An 11594-nucleotide genomic window follows, 5' to 3' on the forward strand; every position below is an offset into this window, starting at 1 on the left:
CGTTGGTTTCTTGTAAAGTTTGTCATCTACAAAGTTAAGATTATTCCACCGATTCCCTCATGGCAAGTCTGTGCGAAATTATCAAAATGGGATTTACATGAAAACACAGTAAGCACATGTTGTCTTCATCTTTTGGTCATGCGGCAACACTGCAGTTCACTGGCAAAGCAAACCACCAATGGGAGGAAGTTGTTCCCCTCATAAATACCACTGCATGACTGTATAAGAGTCCCAAAATAATTATCCTCCCACAGCCCTCAACAGGGGTGCTGTCAAGCCATTTGGCATCTGATTTCGACATATCATCACTAAAGCCGGGCACTTGGCAATTGTTACTGATCATCTTTCTTAAGCGTAGGGTCAGGGGCCATTATCTTGTCATATCTCCATTGTAGGCCTCATAGACCAGGAGGCCGCTATATCTGTTCTTCCATTTGCCTGCAAAAGCCCACAGCCTACTGGAATAATCCTATAACTGAAGGCTGGTGAAGCCAGCGCGTGTACACACTTACGTGTGCGCGCACACACATGCACACACACACGTACACGTACACACACATACATGCACACATACATGCACACAGAAATTAATTTGTAATCTCAACATTATGCTGTCTCTACTTTTTTCTTCTCACAATTAGGCTGGCAATGGTTAGCCTTCGCCTGAAAGTGAAATCAATATTTTCTTTAAATATTAACTTGGGTGAATAAAATACACAACACATCTAGTAAGAGATTAATAACCATATCCCAACCAAGGAGGCAAAAACACTCATTCTGCAAAGCTGGGTTCAAAGTTTTGGTATACAAATCTTGTATTTTGTCCAGGTATTATACACCATTTCATAGAAACTTGTATTTTCTTAACTGTAGAGGAAATAGTTTAAAAAAAACTGGTCTTAAAACCTTAAAGGCTAATGATATGACCACATAGCAGTAATTTGGGGGAGATCATGGTCAAGTAGTATAGGTTGTAGTTTGATTTGGTGTGCCGCAGCTGGTTACACAGAATCAATATCAAATCAAGGAGGGTTCGAGTTTCCAGATAAGAGCTCTTGGCCACTCTGGCTATTCATCATAAGACTGTAGCAACCTCAGAAGAAATTATATTCCGCTAAGAGTGGAGCCTTCTTATCTCTCCATAGCAGAGGAACAGGAGACATGCCGATCAATACAAGAGGGTTGTGTAGTGTTTGCAATTATCAACAGCTGATTCTGTCCTCTCCCGGCTGCATCTTTTAATGCCAAATTATTACAACTAGTGGGACTGAAGAAAAGGGATGATGATGCAGGGTGCGTTTCATTCTTCTCTGTTCCGAAACAGTTGTGTAAAAGACGCTATACAATACAGTCAGAAGTGAGGAAAAGCTGAATTGGTCCGATTATCCTCCCAGGAGCTGCATGGGAATTGAATTACCATTTTAGTTTCAGCACCATGCCTCAAACTCAAAGGAGGCAGCTTAGATGTTTGGTGTGTTGTTTTTTTTTTCTAAAACATGCAGACAATTCCGTCTATTATGGCACCACCGAATTGTGGGAGGTCGTTACAAATGAAGTAGGTGCTCCAACACCTTATGTGGTATCCTAGCAGTAGCCTATCGTGGTCGCCTCAAGGGCATCTAATGATGGAGCGGAGGCGGAGGCAACTTGCGGCATCAAGGAGAGCGAGTGTGTGTGTGTGTTTGTGTATGTATGTGTGTGTGTGTGAGAGAGAGAGAGAGAGAGAGCGAGCGCGTGTGTGAGTGAGAGCGCGCGAGAGCCGCGGACGTAGCTACACCACCCAGGAGCCGCTCACCAGTCCCGACACCACACCGGGCTGTTCCCCCGCAGATCCGAGGCGCTGACTTTGAATTTTTTTTTATTTTTATTTTTCCACGCACGAATTCAGTGTCCCGTGTCGTTTAACCCGGACATTATACCACTACAGGCTACCCGTCCATGCACTTTGTTAACCTGCGAGTGTGCGGAGACCTGTAGGGAGAGTCTACGGCAGCTATTGCGAGGTGTCTCATTTTTTTTGCGTGTGTTGAGATGAGAGTTTGAACCGGGACGTCCGAGGACGCGAAGGAGAAAAAAAACCCGGAGTGTTTTTTTGCGGATAAAATGCGCTAAGTTGAGTATTCGGTATTGAGTGTTGTTGCACGTGATATTTGGGTGACTCAGAGACGATACGGACTCTTTCCCGCGGCTTTGCCAACACTTTGTGGAAGAGGGCAAAGTTAAATCGGGGACTATATCCTGCGCTCCACGTGACGCCGAGTTGCGGTGCCGGAGGCGCTCATAGCTGTGCGTAAAAAACAAAAAAAAAACGCAGGTGGACGGCGGACAGGAAGTGAACTATAGCGTAATTATTACAGCCGAGCCTCATTTCCATATCAAGTGCGAGTCGGCTGGACTTTAGCCAATCACCCGTCCGGAGGGAAGCGAGAGTCGTAACGGCGTTTATCCTTCCTCTGTCATATTTACACTGACATGCGCATTCCCTAGCGCGGCCAGACGCCACCGAGCCGATACCCTCCTCTATTAATAAGTGGCCCGACTCTCACCGGCGTTTGTCGATGAATCGGCGGAAGGCAGGAGCAACTTCCAGACAACTACCAGCATGTCCCGCCGCAAGCAAGCCAAGCCGCAGCACCTCAGGTCGGACGAAGACGCGCCGAGAGCTGACGTGCCCGTAGACCACGGTGAGTAACTTGGTACAGAGACGTTCTCATCAGATCCCTGACCCGGCGTCACTCTCAGGGCTGCAGCGCCGCGCTGCTTAATTAAACCTCACCTTGTCGATTGGCATTCTTCACTTAAATGGACACACCTGTTTCAGCATCTTATGATGAACTATGGCAAATTGAAATCGCCGTTAGACAGTCTCCAAGAGCTTTATTATTAATGTTATTTAATAATAATATAATGTTATTCGCAGTCATTAGAGAAAGAAAAGTGAATTTATGGATAAGCACACACGTTGTGTACTAATTTAAGCTTGCTATCCAACTTTTTAGCATCCTTTTTTTGGTGGGGGGGGGTTTGTGGACTTCTTCATTTTTGCCACAATAACCCAAACTGGCCTAGTGTAATGTGATATATCCTACTGTACCGAATATAGCCTAAATAAACTAGGTAATTTTCCCCACATGCAGAACAAGTACACTAAAGGCTAAATTGCTGTGCTCCCCCATCAGGCCTTAATGTGTTTGTGTGGATGTATTTGTGATGTTAGCCTGTTAAGGCCTTCCTCCTAACACATTTTTGACAATGACAGAATTTTACTTTAACAGCAGAGGCAGAGATTTTTACATTTTCAAGACAAATAGACCTCGTATAATTCACGATAAATGAATCTGGTACGGGGAATTTATGACACGAGTCATTCTAACGAAATTAGTTTTCTGTTTTGTTGTAATTTATAATAGTACAGACCATAACTTGCAGGTGATCTCCTCTTCTTTTAATTTACTGTTTAATGTTTTTGCTTGTGAATCAATTTCATAAATCTATAAAAGCCAACATGGCTTAATGGACTGCCATATTTTTTTTTCGTAAGCTTTACATTTTACCAAGAATGTGTCAAAAACAATTGGTAATCATGAAAAATTCACACAAATGAAAGATAACGCCCCTTCCTGAATTGTTGAATTTATTTATGTCTTTAATCATTTTCTGATTTTTGATACTTTATTATTTTAGTGTTAATTGTTTCATTATCTTGCCCCGAATCTCTTGAATTAGTGTTGTTTTTGGTCTGTCAGTTAGCATTAGCAAGACCAAGGGTTTCATTTGCAAATGAACATAGTGTAACCTAGATTTTGGATCAGATTTCATGATTTTCACATCAACATTATAATTTGCCGATGAATTTAAGTCTGCTTCCACCGAATACTGTCCCAAACCCCTACATGAATAGTGCAATAGTCGTATCCTCACAACTCTGTTGCTGTTTGGAAGTAAATAAAGCCAGGACTTTCTTTAACACTGTGTGTGTGTGTGTGTGTGTGTGTGTGTGTGTGTGTATATATAAATAAATATTCAACACACACACACAAACACACACACACACACGCAATGATGTTGTTTACAGTCCTGTATAAATAATTGCATTGTGGAAGGTTCTGTTCATATTTCACTGCACCATCATCCGTTTAGGCTCGTCAGGGCCTTCCAGAGGACTGGTCTAATTTGGTGCAATAATGCAACGCTTCATCATCATAGTTCTTGTGCTATGTTTTTGTTGTGCCACTTAGGTGATACAATATATTGTTTGTAGCTGTGGAAAAAGTCCTGGGTGGCAAGAAAAGGCCCTTCTCAAGCCCTCCCCCAGCCATTCAGCCTGGCAGGGTGCATGGGGGGAGATGGAGGGGGGGAGGGGGTCTATCACTCGGAGATGGGCTTTGATTGAGCCTGCTGACTTAACCTTTGTCGGCTTCACCCTGCAAGGGGCAAGTGCTCCGTGTCAGGATCATAATACAATTAGTACATCTGAACCATTGACCTCTGAGACCCCTAGGTCACACAGGCAAGGGGGCATTGACGCTGTGCTGAGTGATTGTTTGGTTTGCGCCGACGCCTTTTTTTTTTCCAATTCCCTTTAAGAAAAACAAGACACAGAAAAAGAAATAGCTTTAAGTCGGTTTTGCATTCCTACGAGGTTATGCATCGTGTTGGTGAGTTTTGAAAGTCAATAAACCCGCAGCCATGTTATGGTGTTTGTGAGTGTGTTCATGGTTCCACAACCTGAAGAAATATTTTTTTCTTGCTGTTTTTGTGGAAGTAAATCTTGCAAACTGCACACCAAACCCCCATCTAAAATTGAGAAAGCATTTGCTCTCCTTGTGTTAGCTGAATTGCCCCGGTGATGTCGAGACCACCCACTTGGTGAGCCAGTGACTCTGATTATTTACTTTCGAGTGGGTCTACTTTTGAATAGATTTTACTCGGCAAGCTCTGTTTTCTCTATTCTATCCTCAGCTGAGTTTTTTTTTTTTTGTAGATCAGCGAGTTGACTGATGGACGTCGAGACGGTTGAAGGATTCAGACCTTTAGGTTTTATATGACTTGCAGCTTCTCGCTGCGTAAGACTGGAGATATTGTGCTGTATGTTTTGTTGCGGGAATTTGTTCAGTTTTCAAGTGTGTCTTACATCTCATTCAGTGTTTATCCTGAACATGTTGGGACAAATTCCCAGAAAATTCAGTTGATGAAGAAATGATGGGTATGTTTCAACTTCACAGTTATCAAAGGATTTGTCAGTTGTGTGAAAAGCAGAGACGCAAATACACACATGCATGCACACACACATGCCACACCACTGCATGCATTTGAATAGCTTTGTTTGCACATATTAAGTGCAATATGAGTAACGTAAGGACATCGAAAGAAAGATGCAAATATGTTCATCGGGACTTGTTTGTTACCTATGTTGGCTAAACATTCTCTCACACACACACACACGCTGAAGTGTGCAAACATGTCAGCATATACAATAGCATCAGAGCTGCTTGTTATTTAAGATCATGCAAAACAAAAAACAATTACTTCATTATAGTACGTAATTCTTCTTATAATAGGATTTGTGTAACTTTTTTAGTCTCCACATTACCTGGCTATATTGTGAGCAAATATGTTATCAAAAATTACATTACTGTAAATACTGAAAATGTTATATGATAATATGATAAGGATAGAATTGTTAATTTACTAGCCCCGACCCTATTCCTCTAGAAAAGTTACTCTGAACATGGCGGAGGGGAACGTGAGTGTATGTGGCCATAATTTCTTATTAATTTCCTAGAAGTTTCCCATATGGTATTGTTATGTGCTTCCTAATGGGGCAAAGCCTGAACAGATGCACTAACGATTTCCAAGAGGGACAAGACATTATCAGCTCTATTAGTGTAGGGCGAAAGAAAAAAAAATGTCTACAAATCATGACAAACATGAAAGAAAGAAAAAAATTGGAGTTTTGCAGACATTCTTTTTTTAAATTTTGTTATGACTGAAGCACATTTTGAAGATTTGATCAAAATCGAATGGCCTTGTGAAAAAGTAAATGGACTGAGATTACTGGGTCAAACTAGCTGAAACTCTCAAACAAATTTAGCACCGAGAATAGAATTTCTCACGTAGAGATCACAAGATTATTTAATGGCTTTCTTCTGCATCTCACTCTCCTTCTAAAACCCATTTACAGACAGTCACAATTTAGATGAAATGTTCTTGGAACATGGATTGTGGAGATGCAAACAACCTTCCCATTTGAAAAATCAACCTTAAAAATAGATCAATTCTGGTATTAGGGATATTGTTGATTGCATATATTTGTTTGCCCAGCTGTCCTGGAATCATAAATCTGATTCTTCTAGATATTAGAGGAGTTCATTGAGTTAGTACAGGTCAGAAAATGTCAAAATCTACTTGTGAAATATCAAACATTTGTTTTAAGCCTACTGGAGTATGAGATGGCTGCTGTTTATGCTGAAGAGTTTAGACAATCACCCTGTTATTTTATAGTCAATTTGGAATCGGTTTATGTTACTGACGAACACACACACAAAGAATTACTCCCAGATACCATTTGATGAAGGACCTAATCTTTAACAGCAGTTGTGTCGCTATATTGAAAATTAGAAATGCACAGCAAATTAGTGTACTCTATGGAATTTCATATGCAATTCAGACATGATGTTTTTGATCTTTATTCATTTCCAAGAGTATTTACATTTATAAACAAGCAGATTGAACAGTGTTCACATTGTATGAGCAAAACTTGTATTTACACTCTAAAATAAATACTCTGATGGGGCCTTTCAAATTCTTCAAGTATTTACTCACACACTAATTATAATGAACTTTTAACTGCCTTGTTTACATTGTGCATGCTGTGAAAAGTTAGAAAATTTCAGGGAATCCAAAAAAAAGGAGTTTCACTATTTAAATTTCCTCCCTCCCCCCCTTTCTCTTCTAAGGCATGTTGGAAGGAATGGAGAGGGAGGAGGTTAATGGAGGTGAGAGTCGCAGCGGCAGCGAGGAAACGCACATCTGTGAGAAGTGCTGTGCCGAGTTCTTCACTTGGTCCGAGCTGAGGGAACATCAGACGGTCTGCATCGAGGATCCCCAGGTGCTTATAGTGAAAGAAGATGAAGGGGGAGCAGCCGCTCCAAAGGATTCCCCTGTCAGGCCCTCCCCTGTTCCCAGCTTAGCGTCCAGCGACTCAACAGTGGCAGAATCCACTTACGAGGGTTTTGAACTTGGTGAGACGTTGACAAATGACAATGACAGCTCAGGTGTCCTCGAAGAAGGGAGGGAGCAGGATGAGCCCATGGAGCTTGAACATCGTCCATGGGACAAATACACAGGAGCCTCCAGCCCTCTTCCTCCAGATTCAGTTGAGTCTGTTTCCCCTCAGATGACAACCGCTGGCAACTACAGCATGCCAAGTACCAATGTAACTCTGGAGATCCTTCACAGCACCAGAGTGGCTGTGGCCCAGTTTTCCCAGGGAATAAGCAGCAGTGGTGCTGGTGGAAAAGAGGTTTCAGCAGCCATCCCAGTCATCCTGGAGCACCTGCTAGCTCTGCAGCAGCAACAGGTCCACCAGCTACAGCTCATTGAGCAGATCCGCAGCCAGGTAGCCATCATGAACAAACAGCCCACCCAGGCAGCGTTAAACCCGGTCTCCAGAGCACTATCTCTGGCACCTAACCCCTTCCCATCTCCGGGCCTTATTCCTCCATCTATCCTTCCCTTGTCAGGAACAATGCCCTCAGCCATCAATGGACAGGCCGCTGTTTCTTTGTCATCTGTGCTTGAGAGATCAACTCTCTCAGTGCAAACGGTGTGTGGGCCATCCAACTTTAAAGATGCAACATGTACCTCAGCCTCTTCGGAAAACGCAGCCCCGCCCCCCTCCAGCAGCAGCAGCAGCAGCAGCAGTAGTGTTTCCACATTACTGCCTCCTTACACAGGCTCACACATAAGCAGCGTTAGCTGTGCTCAGACACTGAGCTCCACCAGCCCGCTGTCCCTGCGGCAGAGCAGTCTCCTCAGCTCATCCTCTAGCTTGCCATTTCTACCTCAGAGCCCCCCCAGCAGCGTCATTTTCCCCAATCCCTTGGCTAGCATTGCTGCCACAGCTAATGCACTCGATCCATTGGCCGCCCTGATGAAGCACAGGAAAGGAAAGCTGCCCAACGTGTCTCTCTTCGACACAAAGCCCAGCTCGGAGGAACCCTTCTTCAAGCATAAATGCAGGTTCTGTGCCAAAGTGTTTGGCAGCGACAGCGCTCTGCAGATCCACCTGCGCTCCCACACAGGAGAGCGGCCCTTCAAGTGCAACATCTGCGGCAATCGCTTTTCCACAAAAGGGAACTTAAAGGTCCACTTCCAAAGGCACAAAGAAAAGTATCCTCATGTTCAGATGAACCCATATCCTGTGCCAGAGTACTTAGACAATGTGCCAACAAGTTCTGGGATTCCCTATGGGATGTCATTCCCCCCAGAAAAGACGGGCTCTTCATGGCTTGATAGCAAACCTGTAGTAGCTACTCTGCCCACCCCTATGGGTCTTCCGCTTTCCTCCACTCATACCAGCATAGGAAGCTCAAATGACCCTGTAAGTGTAACACCATCCATTAAATCTCCCTATCGGTCAGCCTCTGGTGAATGTGTGTCTTTGTCACCTAATCATCCAGGCAGTGAGCCTCATATCCCTCCCGTTTCAGAGTCTCCACAGTCTAACCGTGAGACTGAAGCCTCTGATATACTTAAATCAGATGGAGTACATCTGCCCCCAAACTGCAACCTGAGACTGAGGGTCAATCCAGTTACTGTGGCAACAAGCACCACAGCCCAGACTTTGTCCACCACATCGGAGCCCACCACCCCAGCATCCTCTGTTCCCAACTCTCCTCCCTCCACGGTCAAGTTGGATCAGCTGAAGTTAACATCTGGCAGCTTCCTCGACTCTATGCAAACTTCTGAGACCTCAAAGCTGCAGCAGTTGGTGGAGAATATTGACAAAAAGATTTCGGACCCCAACCAGTGTGTCCTCTGTCATCGTGTTCTCAGCTGCCAGAGCGCGCTGAAGATGCACTACCGCATCCACACCGGGGAGAGGCCCTTTAAATGTAAAGTATGTGGCAGGGCTTTCACCACCAAAGGCAACCTGAAGACTCACATTGGCGTTCACAGAGAAAACCCTCCAGTGCATGTACAACACTCATGTCCCATCTGCCAGAAGAAGTTTACCAATGCTGTTGTCCTACAGCAGCACATCCGTATGCACATGGGAGGGCAGATTCCAGAGTCCTCTCCTATGGTGGGGTTGCAGGAGATGGACAATAACTTATCTTTCGGCGAGAAGAACTGTGACAGCCTCAGCAGCAACGACAATGACCTCATGGATGATATTTCAATTGAGGATGATGATGAGGAAGAGATAGAAGAAGACATAGAAAATAGTATTGGTGGTGTAAGTCCTGTCAAGCCTTTGAGCTCTGTCTGCGATTCCTCTCCTAAGCCTTCTACCATTATTTCCAGCATCACAGCCCAGGAGGACCAAATGAATATGACCGACTCCATAGCAAGCCTAAACTACTCCTTTGACGTAAAGTCACTGACTAATGGTTTCATGGATGGAGGCCAACTTGCTGTCAACTGCTCTCTAACAGACAAAAAGATGGAGAGGCTCAGTGCAGGTAGCCCAGCTGTGTCTGAATCCTCCAGCTCCCCCCACCAGTCAGCATCCCCTATACAAAGCAATTCTGATTGCATAAGCAAATCTCCAGCAGTTAACAACAGGCCAGAGTCTCAAGAGCCTTTGTCAGCCTCAGTGAAGAAGGAGCAATCTGATTCTCCCAGCTCTGTGCCAGGAGGTGGATTGGCCCAGGACCTGAGGGGAATACAGTCCGGCAAACTGTGTGTGAAAGAAGAGAGTCCTTACAGTATGCTGTTCCAGATGAGCAGGGATCGAGGTAAAACTATGCTGTCATGTTTCTTTGTCAAAATGAACCTATTAAAGTTAAACACAACATGTTGCAAAGTAGTACAAAACTACAGCCGTTTTTCATTTTCAATATATCTACATGATATAGTCAGATGGTGGCTTTTATATGTACAAATCTGGATATGTTTAAAAAAAGAATGCTTACAGTTAAGGTAAATAAGAATTACCTATTCATTCCTTTCAGCTGTTGGACAAAGTGTTCCAAGCCTGGCTATCAGCACTCCATCTGGCATGATAAAAACGGAGGTGAATGGGCACAGTCAACCAAACATTTCAAATGAGGGGCAGCACCTTCCATTTAGTCTCCACATCCCGCCAGCTTATCCCTCTGTGGGCAGCCCAGGAATGACCTCCCTGCTTGGGTCTGCTCCTCCTCGGCGGACGCCAAAGCAACACAACTGCAATGTTTGTGGGAAGAACTTCTCATCAGCCAGCGCCCTCCAGATTCATGAGCGAACACACACTGGGGAGAAACCTTTTGTTTGCTCTATTTGTGGCAGAGCCTTCACCACTAAAGGCAATTTGAAGGTATTTAGAGAACATTTTATTGTTGAAATGTTGCTTAACTCTTTTAAACAAGTGCTGAAATTGCATAAATTGACAATTTAATGCTTTCTGGTAAAAACAAATAAAAAGGCCGAATTGGATTCATAAACAAGTATGTAAATGTTCATAACTATTTAGAAGTGTTTTTATTTCTCAGCTCGGAATGGGCCTACATATCGCATGTTATTAACACTTTTAGTCTTTGGTGTCCGATTCACACCAGACCCCATCTATACTGAAAACATGCTCACTTTTAATACACAAGACACACATTGAGCTGCTTCAGCTAAAATCATCTTCCAAAGAGTATATGTTGTAATACTTGTCTCCTCCCTTTCTTATTTACAGGTTCACATGGGCACTCACATGTGGAACAACGCACCAGCCAGAAGAGGCCGACGCCTGTCTGTAGAGAACCCTATGGCGCTGCTTGGTGGAGATGCCATGAAGTTTGGAGAGATGTTTCAGAAAGACCTGGCCGCTCGAGCCATGAATGTAGACCCAGGATTTTGGAACCGCTATGCAGCAGCTATCACCAATGGCCTGGCCATGAAGAACAATGAGATCTCAGTCATCCAGAATAGAGGCATCCCTCAGCTTCATTCTATGACTGCAGGCATGGACCGAGTCAACAGCGGAGGAAATCCAATAACAAGTCTGGGAAAGACGGGCATGGACCTGGGAGCTAATAGGCATTTTTCAATGTTGATTGATGACAGTAAAGAGATTGGGATCAATTGAATAAAGCTGATTAATGAATAAATTCATTATGCAAACTATTGAGAGATTTGTAGAACATCTTGTTGGTTCTTATGTATTGTATTATATGCAGATTAAAAAATAGCTTTTTATCAATTGACAGAGCATAGTGGGCTTTTGCATTTTGTTATTTTATTTTACAGTCATTTGTGAATGTTTGTCTTCCTATACAGCAGGTGAGTTGTTTCATTCATATATAAGAATTCCCAAGGTGCTTAATTAAGACACCTGGCACATTCAAGAAAGGACCTTTTAATGTTATTGATGATATGAAAAATCTATTAGTTCCTTT

General features: G+C 43.5%; 1 protein-coding gene across 1 annotated transcript; it reads left to right on the forward strand.

The window, feature by feature from the left end:
• Positions 1-2489: 2489 nt before the first annotated feature.
• sall3b (spalt-like transcription factor 3b) lies at positions 2490-11370 on the forward strand. Its single transcript, XM_056298598.1, has 4 exons — positions 2490-2684; positions 6960-9965; positions 10182-10525; positions 10892-11370. The coding sequence occupies exons 1-4, from the start codon at positions 2603-2605 to the stop codon at positions 11282-11284; spliced, it is 3825 nt and encodes a 1274-aa protein (XP_056154573.1). The 5' UTR covers positions 2490-2602; the 3' UTR covers positions 11285-11370.
• The last annotated feature ends 224 nt before the right edge of the window (positions 11371-11594 follow it).

This window comes from Lampris incognitus, chromosome 18 (assembly GCF_029633865.1).
Source record: "Lampris incognitus isolate fLamInc1 chromosome 18, fLamInc1.hap2, whole genome shotgun sequence".
NCBI lineage: Eukaryota > Metazoa > Chordata > Actinopteri > Lampriformes > Lampridae > Lampris > Lampris incognitus.